The sequence below is a fragment of the Dermochelys coriacea genome, chromosome 6 (assembly GCF_009764565.3).
Source record: "Dermochelys coriacea isolate rDerCor1 chromosome 6, rDerCor1.pri.v4, whole genome shotgun sequence".
NCBI classification, from domain to species: domain Eukaryota; kingdom Metazoa; phylum Chordata; order Testudines; family Dermochelyidae; genus Dermochelys; species Dermochelys coriacea.
The window spans coordinates 117301406-117327692 of record NC_050073.1 but is presented as its reverse complement, the minus strand read 5'-3'; the positions used below and the strand labels follow the sequence as shown (position 1 = coordinate 117327692).

The window sequence follows — 26287 nt, the reverse complement described above, 5'->3', positions numbered from 1 at the left end:
CAAAAAGTTTGCCCACCCCTGTTTTAAACTGTAAGCTCTTTCAAGGCAGGGACTCTTGTTTGTTTGGCATGGCTTATCCTCTTTGCATCACTCTGCCTCTTATTACTTTCTTGTTTGCGTCTAAACCCTTCAGTGCTGTTATTCCAGACACGTTATTCACCCCATGCTTTAAAATTTACTGCTTTCTCTCCCAGAAAGGAAACTACACTAAACACACAGTAGTGCTTCCCAATGCTCTTTGCAACACAGTTCACCATTTAAAGTCATGAACTTAAAACCCACCTGGTTTTAAAACTAACTTTGAGAGAAATACTGTATATTAGCAGCTTGCACTACTTGTGCATAGGGAAGAGAGACTTCAGAGCAGCCACAGTTGCTTCCAGTGAAATGCCTTGAAATGTTAGCAAAGCAACTCGTTACACTGCCATGTTGTACCTACCTATAAAGCAACCTATAAAGCCTTTTGAATTAAATCCCCAATATGTTTTCATATTCCTCTTCAAATAGAGTTTTGGCGTGCAAATGGGTGTTCTCATCTAAAGGTTAATAGTTTAACTGTATGGGATAAATATTTGAAAGTAGCATATCTGTTTCCAGTAAAAACACTCTGGGTAGAGACTTCCTTTTAGTAGCAGACTGAGTTTTGTTATTTTACGTGCCTTAGATGTAATTGAAATGGAATATTTAAAATGGCAAATCTTTCTGCGTGAGTGTGCCAATAGTGGAGTGCAAAGGCTGGTGGAGGACAGGGCTGAAGTGCAATGAAAGGAGGGGCGCGCACGTGTGTGTGTGTGTGTGTGTGTGTGTGTGTGACCCAACCTCTACTATGCCAGACTAGCCTGTGTTCTCCCATCACTGAGATGGGGATTTAAGAATGAGAGCACAAATGGACTACAAAGTCAATGGTCAGCTGGAATTTCCCGGTGTCTGAGTCAGTTCAGTGCATGATTGTTAGTTGGATCTATGCAGGAATTTGAGGTTGCACACTGCAACTATGCACTTTTCTGGCTCTGTAGCACAGTTGCAAGTGAGCCTTGTAAATTGAGAGTTGAACTGTTGGCTTCAAAAAATGAAAATAGAATTCCTTTTCCTACTCCCAGTTTCAAAGAGATTGTGGGTTTGAAGGACAATCCGGTAGGAAGGTCTCTGTGGGTTAGTATGTTGTTCAGAGGTGTGTTGGAAATATTCCTTGAGTCGGAGACATGAAAAATAGGATTCTAGGTCACCACAGAACTGTATCATGTTCGTTCCAACCCCTCAGACAGAGACAAACACCTACAAGATCTCTATCAAGCATTCTTACAACTACAATACCCACCTGCTGAAGTGAAGAAACAGATTGACAGAGCTAGAAGTGTATCCAGAAGTTACCTACTCCAGAACAGGCCCAACAAAGAAAACAGAAAGCCACTAGCATCACCCTTCAGCCCCCAACTAAAACCTCTCCAATGCATCATCAAGGATCTACAACCTATCCTGAAGGACGACCCATCAATCTCACAGATCTTGGGAGACAGGCCAGTCCTTGCTTACACACAGCCCCCCAACTTGAAGCAAATACTCACCAGCAACCACACAACAGAACCCCTAACCCAGAAACCTATCCTTGCAACAAAGCCCGTTGCCAACTGTGTCCACATATCTATTCAGGGGACACCATCGTAGGGCCTAATCACATCAGCCACACTATCAGAGGTTCGTTCACCTGTGCATCTACCAATCTGATTTATGCCATCATGTGCCAGCAATGCCCCTCTGCCATATACATTGGCCAAACTGGACAGTCTTTACGTAAAAGAATAAATGGACACAAATCAGACATCAAGAATTATAACATTCAAAAACCAGTTGGAGAACACTTCAGTCTCTTTGGTCACTCGATTACAGACCTAAAAATGGCAATTCAACAAAAAAATTTCAAAAGCAAACTCCAACGAGAGACTGCTGAATTGGAATTAATTTGCAAAGTGGATACAATTAACTTAGGCTTGAATAAAGCCTGGGAGTGGATGGGTCATTACACAAAGTAAAACTCTTTCCCCATGTTTATCCCCGTTCCGCTGTTCCTCAGTCTTGTCAACTGCTGGAAATGGCCCACCTTGATTATCACTATAAAAGGTTTTCTTCCTCCCCCCCACTCCCCGCCACCACTCTCCTGCTGGTAATAGCAAATCTTAAGTGATCACTCTCCTTACAGTGTGTATGGTAACACCCATTGTTTCATGTTCTCTGTGTATATAAATCTCCCCACTGTATTTTCCACTGAATGCATCCAATGAAGTGAGCTGTAGCTCACGAAAGCTTGTGCTCAAATAAATTTGTTAGTCTCTAAGGTGCCACAAGTCCTCCTTTAATTTTGAGTGTCCATGGAGCAGAATACCATGACCCTGTCCCGGGATACAAAACCTCTGTTGGAGTGCATAAAATCCAAAAAGCCAGAAGTGACCTTTACACATACAGCACAGCATAGTTTCCATGGATCCAAATGACTGAAGAATCAGGCCTTCACTCTTATGTTTCTATTATTGCTGACAATAACACTCATTAGTGACTGATTAGGGGAATTTCACATTCATTTGTTGTCGCATGTTATTGACTTAAACATCCCTCTTTCAAGTATAATCCAGGATGTCATTGCGTCGGTGTTTCTGAGTAACACAGTGCTGTGTTCTACAATTAAACACTGGAAATTGAATACAGTGAAATGTACTGTGTTAAGGTAAATACATTTTCAAGTTGTAAACATTTATCAAAATCTAGCATCTACGCACCTACCATGTGTTCTGCTCCCAGCACCTTCTTTTCCTCTGGCTGTTTTGTCAGACTAATCCTCCTTTTGTTTGTTGTCAAAATGCTTAAAATCAAGGCACATTTTTTTCAAGTCGGCTCAAAATGAAAAGTTTCCACCTATCTTGAAATTTTTCGATTACTGAAAAGTTTTGGATAAGTTTCCGGTTTTGTTTTAACTGGAAACAAACTTTGTTTCAAATTTTCAGAATTGCTCGGGAACCAGAAACATCCATTCTTCACCAGCTCTATCTTTGCCTTGATCTCTATTTCCACTTATGTCATTAAGTCTTAACTTCTGCACAAATTGTTTACAATGCGGTAAATATTATTGAGAGTCTAACTTTAAAATATAAAGCCGTGGCAGTCTACAAAGCATACTCAATGGGTATGGTAACTTTAAAAACAGTAACCCATGCTTAGCCATTATTTAGACTTGTGTAACCATTTTCATAACATTTATTATATCAGTGTGTAGAGGCCCCATCTGAGATCAATGCCGCATTGTGCTGGGCACTACACACGCACGTAGTAAGACACCGTCACTTTTTCCAAAGGCTGTTACAGTCTAAATAAACAAAACAGACAAAGGATGGGAGAAAGGAAGTATTAACTTCATTTTACAGAGCAGGAGCTGAGGCATAGCGATTGTGACATGCTGCAGGTGATAGAGGAAGCCTGTTGCGGAGTCAGATATTGAGCCTTGATTTCTCAAGTCCCAGTCCTTTCCTTAGCCACAACATCATCACAGATTTCAGTGGATGCTGAATCGTGCCTTAATGTAGGGCTTGTCTATTGTGCTTCCTATGTTGAAAAAAGATGGGAGTTTTTATTGCCCTTTTGTGCTTGGATTTGTATTCCTTTCTCTTTCCCTTATCAACTTATTTTGCTTAATAGAATTTTTTTTAACTGTAATGATTGCTATAGTAATCTGTGCTTCTAGAAACCCAGGACTTTGCTAGTATGTGCAAGAAGATTTACAGCAAAGTCAGTTTGCGCATTGATTTGAACAAGTGATCAATAAATGTAAGATTTAAAGCTCCAATGTGTGTGTAATTGAAAATTTTCCAAGATATCTGTTCTGAGCCGGATTAATGTCCTCGGGAAGTGAAATCAAATATGTGCAATGGATTTTTAGATAAACTTGTATCCAGCTCACTTTTTCCCCTTCTACCTATTGGAACTGTACTGTAAATGAATAGTATTGTGATGCACAATAGTTTCTACCAACGGAGGTGTGCAATGGTAATGCATCCGTTTTTAAAACTACTTAGTTTCCTTTTTACTGTATTCAAAAAAGCCAGGGTACGTGCCTCTGCACAGGGTGAACTGATGTGCTTTGTACACGGACAGCCACAGTTTTTGGGGTTTTGTTTTAAAAGATGTAGACTTACTTTCCTATATCCTTGATTATACTGAATGGAATGTGTGCCTGGATTATACCAGCTGGACTGTTGCATGTAGGGCTGCCAGCCCTCCAGGATTGTCCTGGAGTCTCTAGGAATTAAAGGTTAATCTTTAATTAAAGATTGTCATGTGATGAAAGCTCCAGGAATAAGTCCAACCAAAACTGGCAACCCTAGCTGTATGGCTTGTAAATTCTTTGAGGCGGGGACTATCATTCTTCTGTGTTTGCATTGTGCTCAGAACAATGGGGCCCCAATCCCTGAATGGGCCCCTGGAGGCTGCCCTGTTACAAAAAAACAAATAATTTTATTAATTAAAATTAAAATTCAGCCAGATAAACGCTTGTATGCTAAAAAAGCCACGGAGCTTGCCTCTCAGATCCTGAGGCTGATGCACGCACTGGTCTGTTCCTGGGGCCATTTGTAATGTGGATGGTCAAAATGTTTAACTACAGCACCAAAACATCCATCAGACAACATGATTTTAGGATGTCAGATTCTCTGATGAAAATCCACATCCCTGGAATCAGTGTTCCCTTTGGAAACGCACCTTTCTACTCTGCCTGGGCATATTTTTATTTAATTTCCCGATAAAAGTCTTGACGTATGTCTAGTTGCTGGAGACGACGATGCTGCGAGAATGTTTGTCTCCTGATGACTGGCATGTTTCTTAACGAGACTGAAAGTAAAAATAGATGGTTTCTCTATAAGCAAAAAATGTGGCCAACCTAATGGCTGTCTTAAACACAAAACCCTAGCACAACGGGAACCCTAAGGCAGTGGAGCATCTCTTCGTGAATTTCTTAATTATAAAAATACAGCTTATATTTCCAGCTCTTGCCAATGGAGTTGGGTATGAGGGAGGACTCTTTCTGTGGCAAACTGAACTCAGGTGCTAGTTTCAGGATGATACCGTGTTCTTTTTCAAGTCACAACCATGGCCTGCCTTGAGCTCCATAGGTCACCCAGTTGCAAAGCAGAGTAGACAGGGTGGTGAGATACAGGAGACTTCTTCTGCAGCAAATCTGGTAGATTATTGAAGTAGTTCTTGCATCCCTTGTACAGCTATACTCATTCTACTTCTGGGCACTGGAATGAACTCTGGAGTTTTGGGTTCAATTCCTGCCCTTACCACAGCCTTTCTATGTGACCTTGGGCAAGTCACTTACCTTCTCTGTGCATCAGTTCCCCATCTGTAAAATGGTGAACCAGTTCCTTTCTCCAGCAATTTGCCAGTCTTGTGTGTTTAGACTATAAGGTCTTTGGGATTGATGCTGGCTCTTGCTATGTGTTTATACAGCACCTAACACAGTTGGGGCAGCAATCTTGGTTGGGCCTTCTAGGTACTGCTGTAATACAAATAATAAGAATGTGGATGCTGGGAGTAGTATGCTTTCATGAGGATAGGCAGAGTAGAAGTGATTATTCAAGTTGGCTGGGAAGGCCCTAGTTACCCATTCTGCATCATGCTTGTCTTAGACATATTACTTCATATGGAGCTTTAACTCTCTGTTCTGTACAGTTACTTTCAGCCTGCTGTCATAAGTACGAAGTTTGGGTCCAGCTCTTGCTTAGATGGGTGTACTTGGTAAAATGCATGTCTTTCTAAATGTAATAAGGGCATTTTTCAGAAGGAACTGTGCAAAGAGATTTACATCCTATTGGTTCCTGGGATCCGCCTGTGATGCCAAAGTCAAACAGGGGTTATGAATAATAAAGATAATTATCATTATTGATCCTGACAAATCAATGGTCTTTGTGAGGGAGAGAGGTTATGTGGCAGTCATTATGCTGTGTTGTAGCTCTCCATTGACTTACATCACCTACCTGATTTTTTTATTTTTTTTTATTGATTTATTTGTGATTAAAATTGTGTTTTGTATTTTTGCCCCACCAGGATGAACTTGACCTCACAGACAAACACCGAGAAGCCATGTTTGCACTTCCAGCAGAAAAGAAATGGCAGATCTACTGCAGTAAGAAAAAAGTAAGAGACTTTGGTTCTGCATGTCCACATGTGAGCGAAATGGACATGGGTTTGTCTTCTGTATTCCTTATTTTCTGGAAAAGTTCTTTAAAATTTATTAGAAAGCAGTAACCTTTCTATAAGGCTTGTTGAACCATCCTGTAGCATTGAATAAGAATGCATCTGTACTACAGAGTACTAGAGAATGTCTCGGGGGAAAAAAATATAGAAAGCATCTTCTTGCCTGCTAAATTCATTGGATTTTAGAGTAACTTCTACAAAACTCTGATCTATTTCTGTAGGGCTCAAAATGGTTTTATTCCTTTTAAGTTCTAGAAGACTTCAGTGTAAAGGATGTTTGACCATCTGCCCTCCCCTAATTAAATATAGATTCCCTCCCCCCGACACATACACACTGATGAGGATCAGGCTATTTCCTCCCTTCCCCAGAATACCTCCCTCCAAGGCCCTGAAATTGCCACAAACAACTTTCTAGCCAAGCAGGAGTGGGAAGGAATCTCCGCAGTGCTGAAGTCTCTTGTTCTTGGCTAGAGGAGTTTGTGCTGAATTATGCACACAACAGTTTTTCCCTCTCCTCCTCCCCTCCCCCCCCCCCCCCCCCCCCCCGTTTGAATGCACTGCTGTTGTGATCTGCAGCTCCACCAGCCATCAGAGGGTGGTCCCAAGAATCCAGTCCTGATTTTTCATGACGGCAGGCTCTGTTGAAATAGCTTTCTGTTTCCATTCTGAAAACCTTCTGACATGAGTATGAATTTGAGATTAGTATTGCAAAAAAATTCCAGACTGGATCAGACCTGAGGTTCATCTAGTCTAGTATTTGATCTCTGGCGGTGGCCATCATCGGATGCTTTGGAGGGCAGTGTAGGAACCCCTCAGTAGGGAAATGTGGCTAATCTGCCCTGACGCTAGGTTTTTTGTTAGTGACTGGCTTAAGCTCCAAAGTCTGAGGTTTAATATTCCTTTCAAAGTTTTGCTGTCATTGGCTATTCATATGGATATCAAGAATAATTAATCTTTTTAAAATCATGTTCTTGGACTCAATGACTTCCAGTGCCAGTGAGTTCCACAGTCTAATTACACATTGTGTGAAAGTTTCTTTCCATCAGTTTTGAATTTGCCACCTTTTAATTTAATTGAATGTCCCCTTGCTCTTGTGTTACGAGACAGAGAGAATGATCTCCCTTTCTCCAAAAATATTGGAATAAACATTGGCTGCATTATGGAAGACCTGGAAAACTCTGCTGTACAGTAGGTGGGGTGGGAAGTTTTATAGGGCACAAAGGCTGAGATAGTAAGTTATAGTCCAAACAAGACTGAATATAAATTGTATACTTGACTGCTTTCAATATGAAGTTTGTCATCTTCCAGGAGATCGATGGCCCCCATGTATCTTACACTGAAATCTTCTAGAATTAAAAAGGGATAAAGCCAGTAGGGTTCTACAGAATTAAAATAACATGACTGATAAAAACCAAGACTGTCATTAAATCACCAATTCATTAATAAAGAAATTGTCTGAAACCGTGTTAATTGGCCAGTAGGCACAATAGAATCCAGGTACGATACAGCACTGGCTGCGTTTTCCATGTCTGATGGAGTGAAATCTTGATGCCCTCCTAATGGGCACACAACTTCAAAGTTTGAATTTACGCACAAGTGGCATGAGCATATCTGCTAGTGCTGTTAAACTTCCTGTTAGAAAATGGAGTATAAGTGATGTATAGATATAGATGCATATGTTTCTAACACCTCTGCTCCAGATAACCAGCATTGTAGGGTAAGGGCAGTCAAAGACCTGTTTTTTGTTTTTAATAATAATGATACTGTCTCTTCTAACAACTGAACAACTTATAAAACTGGGAAGGGAGGAGACTGGCTTTGGAGTGATGTTACAAAATATAGCGCTATCCCTTAAATAGTTCTTCTATTGACCTGATCGCTCCCCACCACAGTTGCCATTAAACGTGGCATTGCGAGGGAAGGGAAAAGACAACTTCATGCTGCTGAAATGATGCCACTGAAACTATTAACATCGACTAAGGCATTTTAAAAAACTTTCCCCTTTTCTTCCCAACAGCCGCCATCTTGTCCTTTTCGTTAGCCTAATGTTCTGGTGGTCCATGATTTATTCAGTGCATTAAATCATTCCTCACACTGGTCAGATGGTGAATCTCTCTTGTAGTTTGTACTGAGAGGGCTTTAAAGTGCTAGCTCTGTAATGGGTGGGGCAAGTCAAATCTAGGGATGGGTTGACCCTGGGGAATTTGGGATTCACAACAGAGCTCACTAACCTTTTCCTCTCTTCCCCCACATACCCTCCCCTGCCTGTAATTTTAAACCAAGGAGAGCTGCTAGAGTTCAGATGTGCTGAGAGAGAGAGAGGTCTGATCAGATACGAGATAGTGATCTACTTGCAGCTCATACAGTGTGTCTGGTGTTTCTAAGGCACCTAGGATTTAAACCGTCTGGCCAGGAGTTCTGCAACACCCCTTTTTTGTGGGTGGTCTCCTCTAAGCAGAGTACAAACTTAGATGTTTTTGAGCCCATGATGCTCCTGGTTTCAAAATTAGTTAGTGTCCATGCGTCCCTAATAACTTTTTTTTTAGGGAGACAAATTCTTCTGCTTGTTCCATAAAACTCACCTCCTGTGATGGCTTCCAGGGCCCTGCGATGCACCCAAACATGGCTGTTTTTTTTTTTCTTTTCAATTTTGGACAGTGCTTTATAGAGCAGTCCCCTGAAAGGATTAAATCTTGAGGTGGAGAGCTTGTGTCTGGCCATGGAGTTCTAGAATGCCAGGGGTCATGGAATTTGACAGCTGGACTCGTTGCCTATGCCAGCAGTTCAGTGGTGGATCCATGGCATACTAGTAATTTTTCAACCTAGCTGTAAAAGCTGGACGTGAAATACCAGAGATTTCTGGGGTCTTCTCGTAAATTTCATCCACGCTCTCTTTTTTTTAAAGGCATAACACTCATACTATGTACTATTCAATGGCACCAACCCTTTCCTTCGTAATGTTAGGCCAACAGAAGGCTTATACTGCTCTTGTAGGATTACGTTTGAAGCCTCTAGTGAATAACATTGAAATCTATCGTACAATAGGACTAAAATGTCTCGGGCTTAAATTTGAGGGGAGAAGAAAAGTTAACAAATTAATAGGCACAGTTCTTAACCAGCAAGACAAGAAGAAGAAAATTCTGGTTCATCACTGCCTCCAGGTTCGATGGAGTCATCCATTAGCACATCTGGATAAGCACAGGAGCAATTAAGTCTTAAATCAAGCACAGCCCTATAATTATATGGTGAATGGAGCCTACGTGTTATCTAACCTGTTGAAGTAGGGTTTTGCTGGGACTAACATACTCTCTTCATTCCCTGTTCCAGCACATGCACGCTTTACAAATTGCTTGCAACAGTTTGACCTCACAAGGATTTTTTAAGTAACTAATCAAAGAAATATATTAGGTCTTAACAACGTAATCCTGTGGAGCAATTGGATTCTAGTAATCCTGGGTTACGTTCAGGTACTCTGCTCTCCTCCCTAATCTGGTGGTTCTTAGCCATTCCCACTCTGAATATGTGATAACCCTGGCAGCCTGGTTTAGCCACAGAGCACGTGAAGAATCTTATTTCCAAGTAAATATGTAGTTTATCTGAGGGAGGAAATAAATGCTGCTGTACAAATGCTTTAAGAGGTAGGTATAGATTCTAGAACAGTGGTCACCAGCCAGTCGATCGCGATGTTCAGGCCACTAAAAGCCCAGCGACGCAGCGGGGCTCAAGCAGGCTGCCTGCCTGCCCTGGCCCCACACCTCTCCTGGAAGAGGCTGGCTACTGGCATGTCTCTGTGGCCCCTGGGTGAGGAGGGGAAGGCGACTCCATGCACTGTCCCTGCCCTCAGCACCGTCCCTGCAGCTTCAATTGGCTGACAACCTGGATCTATAAACCACAACTGACACTAATAAAAAGTAAAACTCATGAAATGTCCAGTGGATTCTGTGAGATTAGGTGCAGTGTGACCATATGACCCCTGTACCCAAACTCCCTCCTAAAGCTTGCACCCCTCACTCCTGCACCCTAACCGCCTGCTCCAGACTCAGCCTGGAGCCCCCTCCCACACTCTGATCCCCTCGCCCCAGGCCCAACTCAGAGCCCGCACCCTAATCCCCTGCCCGAGCCCGGTGAAAGTGAGTGCGGGTGGGGGAGAGCAAGCGATGGAGGGAGCGGGGAATAGAGTGAGTGGGGTGGGGCTTTGGGGAAGGGTCGAGGTAGATCCTAAATTGATTTTAAGTTCAAAAAGTGATCTTGTGCGTAAAAAGGTTGGAGACCACTGTTCTAGAAGGAAGAAATTGCACGTGTTTTAAAATAATTCAGTAGAGACCATTTTATATCTGGGATGCCTTAGGTGTTGAGATTTCATAGTGAGGATCGCAGGTTATCAATCTAAGCAGAATTGTTGATTCTGATCAGCTGCTTTGTTATAAATCTCGCTTGTGTATTTAAAAAAAAATGCAAACCATCTAAGTGCTAGTCTTGAATATCTGGCTCCTCAGCAAAAAGTTGGAAGGTCTCTTTGATATTCTCTAGCTAGAAACACATTCTGTTTTTCAGCAGGGGAAGGATAGTCCATGGATTAGGACTGGGTCTTACCTACGTTGCCTTAAATTGCTAAGCACATTCAGAGTGGCCAAGGTTATCACATGACTTTAAAAACTCTGTATAGGTTGAAATTTTTTGATTGCCTTGCCCTAATTTAATAGCAAGTCATTGTCTGAAACAATTAAAAGGTAGGTTAACACTGACTCCTGCCTGGCTGGACCAATGAGATTAGTTCCAGCACTGTTTGACTGAATTAAGCTGACACTCTTCTCAGTCAGTGAGGTCCACGATTTGTCAACTATGGCAGCTCTTGCACCTGTCTTTGATGGTGCTGGCTACCGTCAGAGATCAGATACTGGACTAGATGGTCTTTGGGGCTGATCTAGTATGACAAGTTCTGCACCCCATTTCTAGGGTCCCCCATCTTCCTTTTATTCGGTGCTGCTTCTCTGCTCTGACCTTGAAGTAGGCTTAGATATTCACAGTTGCAGATCAGAACCAAAACAGGGCTCGCTAGCAATCAAGCCTCCTCAGAGAGGGCAGCGAGGCAGAGCAGAGTTTCAAAGTAGCTGTCTGTGAATAGATAGTGCATCATCAGTGACCTCCTCCCCTTTGGGGTTTACTTTCAAATCTCCTGTCTTTTCAGGGTCCAAAACCCAAAAGTCCATGCTCGAGTCATGGTCACATATATTCTCGGATTGGAGACAATTCTCATGGATTTACTGTGGCACAATCTCCTGTCCCTGGACATTATTATTTAAACACGCTGTCTAAGTCCTAAAGCTTCTGCAAATGAATGAAGTTGCATCATCCTGCAATAACTGGCCTGGTACTTTAAACCCTAACTCCACTCTACCTTTTAAGGGTATGTGTACACTGCAGCAGGATTTGTAAATCCCTGTTTGAGTAGATGTACCCCCACTAGCTCTGATTAAGCTAGCATTATTAAAAAAAAAAAAAAAAAAAAAGGCAGTGTACCTACAGTGGCATGGGTGGCGCCTTTTATACAACACCAGGTAGGACCTTAGTTATCTATCCAGGTGGCTAGCCTGTGTCACCACGGCTACTCTGCCATTGTTAGCACAGTAGCTCAATCAAAGCTAGCACGGATGCATCTACCCAAGCTGGAAATCGCACCTCCAGTTACAACGTAGCAGTATCTTCAGTTGTAGCAGGAATCTGTTTTGCTCTGAAAGGCGCTGGCCTATGGAGGACTCCGCTATGCCATGGGACCCTTGATGTGGACTGTGGCAGCTGTTGAGGAGGTACTCAGTTGCCCCATATCAAAGGCATGTGATACCCCCTTCAAAGCCACATGTGCACAAAGCAATGAAACACCAACAGATGTGCCAAGACCTCCTCTTTTTTTTTTTTTTTTTTTTTTTTTTTTAAACACTGTGGTAGTTGACAAGAGTCTGGAGCATTTCAGAGTCCTGAGAACCCTTGCTTCTGTGACAGGAATGCGACACCTGTTCCCAGCTTCTGGCAAACAGAGGCTTGGGATACTCAGACACTCATGAAACCCGTAACTTTCATATTTGAAGGTTGGGGAGGGGAGAGTGGCCTTCATGGCCAAATTTTGCGAGGGGTTGTCTTTCAACCTATTGACTTCGGCCTTCAAGTCAGTTGCTTTGTAGCATGTACATGACTGGTTCATCCAAATGACATCATGTGAGACTGCACCGTGCCCTCACTGGAAAGCTGAGGTGTAACCCTTGGGTTGGGAGCAAGGCTTTGCACGATCCTATCGGTACCAACACAACCTTGGTGCATGCCAGTCCCAGTGTGGCAGCTGCTCTTCCTGACTTGCAGCAGCTATAGCCACCATCTTGGATTCACAGGGTTTTCTGGCTCTCTCACAACTGGCTGCTTTGATTCTTAAATTGATGGTGCTGGAAGTATCACAAGATGGCAGCTGATGAGAAACAAAGCAACCCGACTTAGAGGGATTTGAATTGATTATTTAATGGGAGCCAGGTCAGGGGGGAGAAAAAGCCATGTTATGTACAATAGCAAGTCTGTGGGCAGTGACCCAAACAGGGAGTGGAGCATGCATTAAATAGCACAGTCATGCAGCACTCGGATCAGGAAAGGGATTTAAGGATTATTGTAGAAAGATCCTTTGAAGTTGTCAGTCCAGTGTATGGCTATAATAAAGAAGGGTTAAGAGGATACGGATATGCATCAACAGAAGGATAAAATACAAATTTAAAAGTAATATTATTGGACAAAGACTTGTTTTATAACTAATCTAAAACACTTCCTTCTCTGCTGTTCCCTTTCTCCTAGAAAGGACATTGTTAGAAAGTGTGGGGAGGAAGGGGAGTGATTCCAGCTTTTAAGTTTTTTGGCTTTGAGGTCAGGATAGAGAGTACTTCAAGATGACCCTACAGCAGAGAAGTCCCAGTTACAAAGTGAGTAAATAAATAACACTTATTCTGTAGCACCTCTTAATTGCAAAATGTCATGGCCCATTTCAGCTGAAGTACAAACTTCAGTCTGTTGAAGAAGCTCCCAAGTCAGATGGGGAAATGCAGGGTTCATGCAGAACCTGATCACACATAACCATGTGGAATGGGCTGCTAGCTAGAATCTGCTGTAACAAATACAGTAGGGCTATGACTTTTAAAAACTAACTCTCTGATCACATACTACATTTGTAAAAGCAGAGTGAGGGTTGGGAAGGAATGAAACATTAGCTGAAGAGACAGTACAACTCAGAGCAATATTAGTAACGTGATTTTTGAAAGTGCAAAGACATCTTAGTGCAATTAATATCAGGTCCAAATAAGTGAAATATTGAACAGCGTGCAGTTAAAGTCTACATTTGAAATCTAAACTCTCAAGTCAGGATTCTACTGTAGTATAAACTGGAAACAACTAAGTGCAGAGAGGATTTTGAAGAATAGGGTAAATAGAAAAGTGATGATTCTCAAATGATCTCCCCCCTCCCCCCAGCCAAATGGCCTTTTTTCCTGTCTCAGTGCCTTTCACCTGTATCTCTGGGGATCTTCATATTCCGGTTAACAATTTGTGTTCATATCTTTGTCCGGTGGCTTATTTAGTAGTTTGACGAGATATCTGTATCTCCTTCACTTGAAAACCATTTTCACTGTGGTACTGGAGACTGACAAAGATGATAAAAAAAAAAAAAAATCACTTGGAACTTTGCCCTGTTTGGTCATCTGGGTTGAATGAAAAACATTTCACGGCCTGTTTGCATCCTGAATATGCCTACAATTATTGTTGCTACAACAGGTTGAAATATTATGCTAGATGCAGCATTCTGCAGATGATATTTTAACTTTTCTCACTGCAAGGTACAGAAAATAGCTGTTTACATGGCTGGGGGTGTTTTTCAATAGGAAATGTTTGTAGTTCTTATCTTTAAAGGTAATTCCCTTTTTAGTTCCAATCACAACACACTCTTTTGTTTGAGAGGTTTTTCCCAGTCTCCAGCCAAAAACTACAGCTGTTAGCAATCTTTTGGATTTTAAACTGAAGCTTTTTAAACAATGAACCATCTGACCATGAAGGCATCTGGTCATGCTGTATTTGCTTATTGTTAGCATAATTTTTAAACCTTGGGAAAAGCAAGGAGTGTGTAGGGGGGTGTTAGCATTAGAGAAAATAGACTGGTGTATAATGCAATGTGCTTATAGGGATGCTGAGATTATCAGATCAAGAAGCAATCCTATTAAATTTCAGCACTTCTCGGCAACACTTCTGCTAGCAGTACCATTTCAAAAGCATTTGGCATTGTAGTGGAGAACATCATTAGTTAAGTGTTGATTAAATGGACACCTTCTGAAACTAAGTGGCTGGGGTGAAGCTAAATATTTAGAGGGCCAATGTGAGCAAAATTCTCTGCTAGTGCAAACCTGGCACAGTTCCACTAACTTCAGTGGATCAGGGCCAGTTTTAAACCACTAGAGAATTTGGTCCTGTCAGGTTAAAAATCATACACGCTGCTGTCTGAACACTTTTTCAAACGTATTTTTGTTACATTCCCCCCTTTCCTCCATCATCTTTCAGTGTAGCCAACTCAGATTTGTATCTCAGTTTTAGTTTGCTTTGTGAATTTGTCAGCATTGGGTATGTATGGTTTCAGAGTAGCAGCCGTGTTAGTCTATATTTGCAAAAAGAAAAGGGGTACTTGTGGCACCTTAAAGACTAACATACTGTAACGAGAGTGATCACCTAAGGTGAGGTATTACCAGCGGGGTGGCGGGGGAGGGGGATCTTTTTTAATGATAATCAAGATGGGCCATTTCCAGCAGTTGACAAGAACGTCTGAGGAACAGTGTGTGGGGGGTGGGGGGGGGAAATAAACATGGGGAAATAGTTTTACTTTGTATAATGACCCATCCACTCCCAGTCTCTATTCAAGCCTAAGTTAATTATATCCAGTTTGCAAATTAATTCCAGTTCAGCAGTCTCTCGTTGGAGTCTGTTTTTGAAGTTTTTTTGTTGAAGAATTGAAACTTTTAGGTCTGTAATCAAGTGACCAGAGAGATTGAAGTGTTCTCCGACTGGTTTTTGAATGTTATAATTCTTGACATCTAATTTGTGTCCATTTATTCTTTTATGTAGAGACTGTCCAGTTTGACCAATGTACATGGCAGAGGGGCATTGCTGGCACATGATGGCATATATCACATTGGTAGATGTGCAGGTGAACGAGGCTCTGATAGTGTGGCTGATGTGATTAGGTCCTATGATGGTGTCCCCTGAAAAGATATGTGGACACAGTTGGCAACGGGCTTTGTTGCAAGGATAGGTTCCTGGGTTAGTGGTTCTGTTGTGTGGTGTGTGGTTGCTGGTGAGTATTTGCTTCAAGTTGGGGGGCTGTGTGTAAGCAAGGACTGGCCTGTCTCCCAAGATCTGTGAGAGTGATGGGTCGTCCTTCAGGATAGGTTGTAGATCCTTGATGATGCATTGGAGAGGTTTTAGTTGGGGGCTGAAGGTGATGCCTAGTGGTGTTCTGTTAGTCAGTTTTGCTCTCTGCTCGCTTGTTTTGTTTGGGTCTTTCAAGAGCAACAAGGGAGATGGAAATTATTTGGCAAAAAAAGAATGTGATTGCAAAGCCATTAGCTATTTGCAGAGAAACTCAGAGGCAGGTGATGTACCTGAAGCTACTTTTAATTCATTTTCTAAGATATTGGCTGTTTCTCTTAACTTCAAGAAGATCTTTCAAGACTTCTATGGCTGGATTGCTACATAGCGCTCTCATAGCATCGTGAAGGGATCCATATAAGTACATAGATAAAATTTGACGGTATGTTGAGGGATGCCACTGTCACAATTGCAGGGCTAGCTGCATCTCTGTCCCCTTCCTGAGCAGAGACCCAGTGTCTCAGATCTGTAGACCTCATTATTCCAACAAATTTTCAGGTAAGGCACAGATACATTTTCCCCGTTCTGGTCTCTCTGTGTGTGTCCCCTCAGGCCTTTACCTCTTATGCGGTGGAATTTTGTAATTCCCCCACTCCTAGATCAGGCCCGGGTTTGCTGTGCCAGCCGTTCTTATCCTGCAAGTATGACCAAGTTTGTGCATGTGCAGTTCTTTCCTTCAGTGGCCAGTGACATATACTGACCAGCCAGCCGCCTTAAAACAAACATTGTTTGTTTTAGAAGTAGGAACAAATCACTTAAAGAAAAACGGTGCCTGTTTTTATTTTTTTTAAATAACAAGGTCTGCATACATGCCTGTCTTATCTAAAGGCTTTACCGTCCCCTGATGGCAAAGTGCGCAGGCCTGAGTGCCCCAGACACCCCAGCAGGTGCCTGCATCCAGTCTGGTTCCCCCTTTCTCTGGAGAGGCCCTTTTAAAACCCTGCTATAGTACTTCTTGTTCCTGGGCTTTGAACCCTTCCTGATCTAAACCAGTTTGGCAGGTTGGCTAGAAAGGGAGGTGAAATCATCAAAGTCAGTAATTCTGGCATTGTCCTGTAGCATCTCTCAAGTATTTGCTCAGAGGTGGCTATCCTGAGCCTTTCTTTTCCTTCCTGCCTGTTTTTCCAGACAGCTGTCTATCGAGTTAGCCCAATGAATTCATACAGTAAATATCCCAATAAACAGGGCAGTATACAGTGTTAATAAATTATTACAGCGCAGCTCCAAACCCACCTCGACCGCCCCGCAGGCTGTCTGCGCTGCACTTGTCAGGCAAAGGGCATTACGGGCAGACATGGCAGCTCGTTCATAGCAGCACAGCTGCTTCTCTTCCCTTCTCCAGGCCTGGCTTTTGTTCATTGTGGAGATGCTAATTTAGCACTTGCCAGAAACGAAGAGTCTTGGGTTCACTGCTAGATGGAAGTGCTGTGGCCAAAGGGCAACAAAACGCTGTTCAGTCGTGTTGGGATCTGGGTGTCTGAAGCTGTGAGCTGAGGACTAGGGTGGTAGTTACAAAACGGAAGGGAACTTCAGGGTAGTCTTTATTCTTGCGATGTTGCTACTGGGGCTGTTTTCTAAATTCTTTGCAGGTTGGCGTGAGCTGTTTGTCATAAAGCTGCTGCGAATGTCCGAATGAAAAACCGCTTTAGGAAGGGCCCAGATGATGGCCGAATTTTCGCATGTGCGCGTGTCACGGCAAACGAGACTCTACAAGTTCTGAACAGGGTAGCTGAACAAACTCTTTTGTGCTTCTCATTAAACTGCTGTGGGCATTGGGTGCTTTAGGACTGTCTAGAGAACAAGCAGCCAGCGAGCCGTTGATGCAGAATGGTGAGATAGTGAGTGGCGGAGACTTGCTGGGAGAGCATTCTTGTCTCCTGCAGCAGAATGGCACAAAAAGGATACAAAATGCCCCAGGAGGTGGGAGATGTGAATGGGGTGTAGAGAGTAGATTAAAATTCAAATCACATTTGTAGCAAAGCAGTACCTCGTTTATAAGATGTGCCATATGATGAAAACAAAACTGTCACCCACTGCCCTGCCAGTACACATCCACCAGGGCATAGGGACTACGGACTTTCCCCTGAAAGTGCTAATGAGGCACCTTGTCTCATTGCTACTTCCTGTGAGGGGACGAGATTGACTAGGTTTGTTAATTAGGCTTGTACATTAGCAGTTACCAATGACTTTACCGATGGTGTGAAACAGAGCGCTCACAGTATCTGTCAATTTCACACGGCAAAGAGAAGCCGGCAGAGAGCGACAGTACTGTGCAAGAGGTCATTTGGATCAGAGTCCATTTCATCTTCATTTGCCAGGTTGCTGGAAGCCAGAATTGAAAGACATTTAAAGGGATAGAGGAGACAGAGAGCAACAAGCATGTTGATCAGATAGTTTTGGTAGAGTTTGATGTCCTATAATTTTTGCAGAATACACCATGTAGGTGACAGGCCTATCAGTTGCCTGAAATGCTTTACAATAAATATTATAAATTGAAACAAACAACTGATTATGCTACATAGTGTTTAATACACAGTAATTCACCTATTGTTTTGTCTTAAAATAGCAGTTCCTAGTAAGCAACAAAATGACATTGGATTCTGAGCATCAGATTAAGATCTGGCCTAGCTTTTAAAACACAAGTGAAGGAAGCTTTCCCTCAAGGAGGAGCGACCTGTACAGCCATTTTACACTCGCCTAGTGAATTTAAAGGGACACCTCCAAATATCCTCACTCCATCCATCTAAGCAAGGGAGAGCAAAGGCATTATCCGAAGAGGTTATTAAAGAAAATGAACAAGTTGTGAGAACCTGAAGGAATTCAGGAGCTGGCCAGCTGGACACGTTTAGATAGCAGTCTCCTAGTATATCCTCTGCATTCACAAAAGCATATGTACAACCTACCTATTGAGATCACACAGTGCATAGAATCACTGGCAGAGTGGCTTTCTATACCCTGAATTTCTTCTGTTCTTCCATCTGTTCTTTATAATTATATGGACAATTAGCACCAGTGTGCTTCATGTTTGCAATTCTTTCCTTACATTAATCAGCAGCGACAGAAGGATTGCTATTGCAGCCTGGGGGAAAGATGAGGCAACGCCTGCATCAGCTGTTGCTACTTCTGTCAGACAAGAGATCATGGATTCCAGTTCTACAGCTAGAGCTCGCCTCCTGCTGATGCAGAACTTAGAGGTGCTGTACAGTGAGAAGTTGCCATGTGTATCGAAACCAAAGATCCAATGGCCTCTGTGTCCTGCCCAGCATTTCCCTTCTTAGTAAGATGGTTCTGATGGGTGGAAAGTTGAACCAACCACAGCATTTTTAGGCAGGCCTTCAAAACCCCTTTTTGCCTTGTTTCCATCCCCCCCATAATTGATTCCTCTCTGCTGTTTCTACCCTGCATTGTACAAGTGAGGCCTGAAGACTTTTAAAGAGGTTAATTTGTAGGGTACATCCAGATGTCACTGTCTCATTTTCTGTAGGGGTATGGGATGGGAGGATATATAGGTGGCCCCCCAGCCACCTCTTGCAGGCGTGGAGCCCAGCTGCTGGTTATTTTCAGCAACTGGCTTGCCAGTGTTCATATCCCTTTCCATTTCCAAGGTGACCTTCCCAGAGAAAAGGGCTAGGAACTTACTACTACTACTACTATTTAATGAAAGCTGAAATGCAACTTCACATGTCCAGTTCCTCCCAGTCTGGGGGTGGGAGTCTGGGGGCTCTGCAAAGACCCAAGGTCTAAGCCTTTTGTGAGCAGTCGCTGAGCACATGTTCTGCATTCGTCTGAGTCACTGCATTGTCGTTAATCCATCCCATTACTCTTGAGAAGCATTACGTGAAACGTATTGCATGGAAACCAAACTGCTCCACAGTAAGATCTCACTCATATGCGCTCTGCTCATTTTCACACCCAAAAATTCACACGCAGTGAAGTCTCTGCTCAGTGAAGACTTATGAGCTGGTTCTGCTTTTTACGGTGGGGCTTCATCAATCACTGGAGTACTGCAGGCTTTTGCCCTGAATAATTACAGCTCAGCGACTCTGCAAATATCTGAAGGAAGTCCATATTGTGCTGCATTGTCTTTGTTCTTCTACTGTACTTTGCTCCTTTGCTCACCAAGTGGCAGTATTAAGTGATCTACACTGAGTTTGCCCGGTTGTTAGCATGAATTAATGAGGTTCTGTTGCACTTAATTGAGAGGGGTCTTTAAATGAGGAGGCAGCAATAAGAGAACCCAAGGAGGAAGCTGAGAAAAGGCAAATATTTATAATTCGGCAAGTTATGAGGGAAAAGTTGTCTGTTGTGGTGTTCAGCTTTCCTCTTTAGAGACCTTTTTGCTCCACCACTTCCTTTCAGTGTGACACAAACAGCGCTTCCCTCTCCCTTTCAGCCTGGGATGCAGGCATGTGTCCTGTCTTGCATGCCCATCGGCAGAAGGCAGGAAGCTGTGCCTAGCCCTTCCGACACTTCCCACAGCTGTGATGGAGCCTCAGGTGCAGAGGGGAAGTTGTAACATCTGTCCAAACAGCGGGTGGCCATTGGAAGAGGGGCTGCTGTGAGGATCACCTGTACCCTCCCCGTTTTATTTCTCCTTTATCTCCAGCTTGCTGCTGTTGCTCTGTATCTGATTCCCTGTCCCTCCTGAGAGGAAGCCCAGGATGTAGTAGGGAGGGAGGAATCTAGTGGTTACGTTAGCCTAGCCCATCTCAATGCCTAGGCTTGTGAGACTAAGCAGCTCTGGCATCTTTCCTGGGCCCTCCTCTCTGGAGTGTTGAATTAGTGCTAGGAACCAAATGATGTATCTGTAAAGGAATTTTAAGTGCTTGTTGCAAGGGGCAATGATCATGCGGGTGACAGGCCAGATGTCAGATACCCCTATGGGGCTGTGCAATATTTCCATGCTGTACTTCCTCAGGGTGAACTCAGACAGCTCATGCTGTGTCTCTCTAGATGTCATTGCTTTGCTACGCTACAGAAGAAACCCTCTGGCCGTGCTTCAGGTTCATAGAATCATAGAATATCAGGGTTGGAAGGGACCCCAGAAGGTCATCTAGTCCAACCCCCTGCTCAAAGCAGGACCAAGTCCCAGTTAAATCATCCCAGCCAGGGCTTTGTCAAGCCTGACCTTAAAAACCTCTAAGGAAGGAGATTCTACCACCTCCCTAGGTAACGCATTCCAGTGTTTCACCACCCTCTTAGTGAAAAAGTTTTTCCTAATATCCAATCTAAACCTCCCCCATTGCAACTTGAGACCATTACTCCTCGTTCTGTCATCTGCTACCATTGAGAACAGTCTAGAGCCATCCTCTTTGAAACCCCCTTTCAGGTAGTTGAAAGCAGCTATCAAATCCCCCCTCATTCTTCTCTTCTGCAGACTAAACAATCCCAGCTCCCTCAGCCTCTCCTCATAAGTCATGTGCTCTAGACCCCTAATCATTTTTGTTGCCCTTCGTTGTACTCTTTCCAATTTATCCACATCCTTCCTGTAGTGTGGGGCCCAAAACTGGACACAGTACTCCAGATGAGGCCTCACCAGTGTCGAATAGAGGGGAACGATCACGTCCCTCGATCTGCTCGCTATGCCCCTACTTATACATCCCAAAATGCCATTGGCCTTCTTGGCAACAAGGGCACACTGCTGACTCATATCCAGCTTCTCGTCCACTGTCACCCCTAGGTCCTTTTCCGCAGAACTGCTGCCGAGCCATTCGGTCCCTAGTCTGTAGCGGTGCATTGGATTCTTCCATCCTAAGTGCAGGACCCTGCACTTATCCTTATTGAACCTCATTAGATTTCTTTTGGCCCAATCCTCCAATTTGTCTAGGTCCTTCTGTATCCTATCCCTCCCCTCCAGCGTATCTACCACTCCTCCCAGTTTAGTATCATCCGCAAATTTGCTGAGAGTGCAATCCACACCATCCTCCAGATCATTTATGAAGATATTGAACAAAACGGGCCCCAGGACTGACCCCTGGGGCACTCCACTTGACACCGGCTGCCAACTAGACATGGAGCCATTGATCACTACCCGTTGAGCCCGACAATCTAGCCAGCTTTCTACCCACCTTATAGTGCATTCATCCAGCCCATACTTCCTTAACTTGCTGACAAGAATGCTGTGGGAGACCGTGTCAAAAGCTTTGCTAAAGTCAAGAAACAATACATCCACTGCTTTCCCTTCATCCACAGAACCAGTAATCTCATCATAAAAGGCGATTAGATTAGTCAGGCATGACCTTCCCTTGGTGAATCCATGCTGACTGTTCCTGATCACTTTCCTCTCCTCTAAGTGCTTCAGGATTGATTCTTTGAGGACCTGCTCCATGATTTTTCCAGGGACTGAGGTGAGGCTGACCGGCCTGTAGTTCCCAGGATCCTCCTTCTTCCCTTTTTTAAAGATGGGCACTACATTAGCCTTTTTCCAGTCATCCGGGACTTCCCCCGTTTGCCACGAGTTTTCAAAGATAATGGCCAAGGGCTCTGCAATCACAGCCGCCAATTCCTTCAGCACTCTCGGATGCAATTCGTCCGGCCCCATGGACTTGTGCACGTCCAGCTTTTCTAAATAGTCCCTAACCACCTCTATCTCTACAGAGGGCTGGCCATCTCTTCCCCATTTTGTGTTGCCCAGCACAGCAGTCTGGGAGCTGACCTTGTTAGTGAAAACAGAGGCAAAAAAAGCATTGAGTACATTAGCTTTTTCCACATCCTCTGTCACTAGCTTGCCTCCCTCATTCAGTAAGGGGCCCACACTTTCCTTGGCTTTCTTCTTGTTGCCAACATACCTGAAGAAACCCTTCTTGTTACTCTTGACATCTCTTGCTAGCTGCAGAGGTTCTGGATCCTCTGAGCCTCCCAGGAAACCATCTCATTTAACCTCTGCTTGTTTTCCCTCCAGGCCTAAAATGCCAGATGGGGAATGGGGTCAAGTGAAGGGTAATTGCTCATTGCCATTCAGCAGGGGAGGAGCCCCGTTAAAATCAAATGACTCCAGATAGAAAGTGAAATGAGGCAATCACAATGGGGACTGTGATAATATCTGAGGTCTGTATTCCCCACCCCCAGTCCCTGAGGATCCCCTGGTGTATGTGTGTGGGAATACAGATACATGTGCCGGCGCTGGGCTCGCTTCATGTGATCCTGAAATACAGCCGTGTAAGGGTTGGAATGTGGAGCCTAGCTGCAGGGCCAGGTAGGGTGGGAAGTTAAGGAGTCCAAGAGAAAGTTTAGTCGGCAGGATTTAGTTACGGACTCTTGTTGGGATGGGATTCGACCAGGAGTCCAGGACTGCTCCCCTCATGGGGTGCAGGGAGGAAGCCATGGTATCTTGAATGACCATAAGTGAGCTGTATCTCAGTTAAATGCCTGGTCACCTTTGTTCCTGCTATGGTTCCAGTAGTGTAGAAGTGCCCTCCAACACCATGCGGCGCATTGATTTTATTTATTGATTTATTTTTGGTCCTAAACTAGGAGAATGCCAAGTTCTGACTTGTCGGCATCATGTCTCGAAGATTACAGTGCCCCCCCCACCCCCTCGAAGACCTCTCTAAGAGCACTGATCAGGCCTCTGCCTTACTTGGGTTGTCATGTCCTACGTGACTGGAACTCAAGATGATGTGGCTCTAGGCGCCTGTGTGTACATCATATGGGATACTTCTAACATCACTCTCTAAATAGGGATTACCGTCGAAGCCTCCAAACTTCCATGTCGGTATCTGGTGACTGTAGGAACGTGACTGAAACTGCCTCCTGGGATTAGCCTGAAGCATTGGCTCATGGCCTTTGCCATACTATGATTCTATGTGGCAACAGAAAGTTTCAGGGTCCCAAAGGGATGGGTTTACGACCCTCACATTGATAACCCATGGTCTACGGTTCCCTACCCTTCTTAACAATTCTTGCCCTCTTGTAGTGGTCTGAGCAAAGTCACACTTTGTATGACACGTTATTTTACTTATGTTCTGAGAGCAAGTGGAAGCACATTAGAAAATGGCTTCTGATCATCCTAAAAGTTACCCAGTCAGTTAGTAGATGTGGGGTCTGAGCTAAAAGGATCCAACAGTAGAAATACCCTTAATTTTAGATTTGGTGCTCTGTGTGTGTGTGTGTGTGTGTGTGTGTGTGTGTGTGTGTGTGTTCAAATATGTTAATATACTGACCCGCAGGACCAAGCTGACTGGTGCCTTTGACTTGAAGAAATTGTGTGTGTATATGTGCGCGCGCATGTGTACTGCCTCATGGTTTTATAGATACCCTTGCTTGTGAGGATGTAGGAGATGGACTGTCCTTCAGGCAGGAGATATCAGTCACTCCTGAATAAACTTACTGCAACTTGGCATGGAGAAACCTCCTTTTACTTCCGGTGAAAGTGATGGTCTCTCTGAGTAGCCTGGCATCAGGCACTGCTTGAATCCTCTTGGTTCTTGTCAGCCACTTGTAATTTACTAGTATGCTACTCCTAAATTCTTTCTACTGCCCAGTTCAGCTTCCAAACTACGATAAGTGTGAATGCTCTAACAGCAGAGGCAAAAAGTAGCCCGTGTTTCCTTGAGTAGCATATTTTTTTTTGCAAATAATCAATCACTGTTAACTCAAGCAATTAGCTGTCAATCACAGTTAACTCAAGCAATTAGCTAAAAACAAATTAACTGGATTAAAAAAAATCATGATTAATCGCAGTTTTAATCTCGCTGTTAAACATAGAATACCCATTTTCAATTATTATAAATGTTTGGATTTTTTCTACATTTTCAAATATATTAATTTCAATTCCAACACAGAATACTAAGTGCACAGTGCTCACTTAATATTATTTTATTACAAATAAATGCACTGTAAAGAAGATAAAGAAATAGTATTTTTCAGTTTACCTGCTACAAGTACTGTAGTGCAATCTGTTATGAACGTGCAACTTACGAATGTAGATTTTTTTTGTTACATAACTGCACTTAAAACCAAAACAATTAAAACTTTAGAGGCTTGAACTCCATTTAGTCCTACTTCTTGTTCAGCCAGTCACTAAGAAAAACAAGTTTGTTTACATTTACGGAAGATAATGCTGCCCACTTCTTATTTACAGTGTCAACTGAAAGTGAGAACAGGCGTTCACATGGCACTGTTGTAGTGGACGTTGCAAGGTATTTACATGGCAGATGCACTAAACATTTGCATGCCCCCTTCATGCTTCGGCCACCATTCCAGAGGACATGCTTCTATGCTGATGATGTTTATTAATATATGTGTGAATACAATTTGTGACTCAACTCCTTGGGGGGAAAATTGTATGTCTCCTGCTCCATAGTTTTACCTGCATTCTGCCATATATTTCATGTTATGGCAGTCTTGGATGATGACCCCAGCATATGTTCAATTTAAGAACAAGTATCAGAAGGTTAGCTGTGTTAGTCTGGATCTGTAAAAGCGGCAAAGAGTCCTGTGGCACCTTATAGACTAACAGACGTATTGGAGCATAAACTTTCATGGGTGAATACCCACTTGGTCAGATGTATGGGAGAACACTTTCACTACAGATTTGACAAAACGCGAAGAAGGTACCAATGTAAGATTTCTAAAGCACTGAGGATCTAAACTACAGCACTCAACCAAAGCTTTAAGAATCTGAAGTGCCTTCCAAATTCTAAGAAGTACGAGGTGTGGAACATGCTGTCAGAAGTCTTAAAAGAGCAACACTCTCTCATTTGGAAACAACAGAACCCAAACCACCAAAAAAGGAGATCAGCCCTCTGTTGATGGTATCTGACTCGGATGATGAAAACGAACATGCTTTGGTCCGCACTGCTTTGGATTGGATAGTTACCAAGCAGAACCCATCAGCGTGGAAAGCATGTCCCCTGGAATCGTGATCGAAGCATGAAGGGGCATACAAAAGTTTAGCACATCTCTCATGTAAATACCATGCAACTCTGGCTATGACAGTGCCATGCAAATGCCTGTTCTCACTTTCAACTGACATTGTAAATAAGGAGGGCAGCATTATCTCCCATAAATGTAAAGAAACTTGTTTGGCTTAGCGTTTCCCTGAACAAGAAGTAGGACTGAGTGGACTTGTAGGCTCTAAAGTTTTACATTGTTTTGTTTTTGAGTGCGGTTATGGAGGGGGGGGGGGAATTCTACATTTGTAAGTTGCACTTTCACAGTGAGGAGACTGCACTACAGTACTTGTATGAGGTGAATTGAAAAATATTATCTTTACAGTGCAAATATTTGCAATAAAATAATGAAGTGAGCACTGTACACTTGTATTCTGTGTTGTAATTGAAATCAATATATTTTAAAGTGTAGAAAACATCCAAAATATTTAAATAAATGGTATTCTATTTGTTGAACAGTATCATAGAATCATAGAATATCAGGGTTGGAAGGGACCTCAGGAGATCATCTAGTCCAACCCCCTGCTCAAAGCAGGACCAATCCCCAATTTTTGCCCCAGATCCCTAAACGGCCCCCTCAAGGATTGAACTCACAACCCTGAGTTTAGCAGGCCAACACTCAAACGACTAAGCTGTCCCTCTCCCCCGTATGATTAAAACTGCAATGAATCACCATTATATTTTTCTCAAAAGAATTGATCACAATCAATCAATCA

The 26287-nt window shown here is 43.2% G+C and overlaps 1 protein-coding gene across 7 annotated transcripts in view; it reads left to right on the top strand.

The window, feature by feature from the left end:
• Positions 1-26287, top strand: part of DAAM1 (dishevelled associated activator of morphogenesis 1) — a 185860-nt gene that overhangs the window by 87408 nt on the left and 72165 nt on the right. For all 7 annotated transcript variants that reach the window (XM_038406734.2, XM_043516130.1, XM_038406735.2 and 4 more), the window contains exon 3: positions 6091-6180. In XM_038406734.2, the coding sequence (XP_038262662.1) occupies positions 6091-6180 (90 nt within the window). The remainder of the gene's footprint in view (positions 1-6090; positions 6181-26287) is intronic.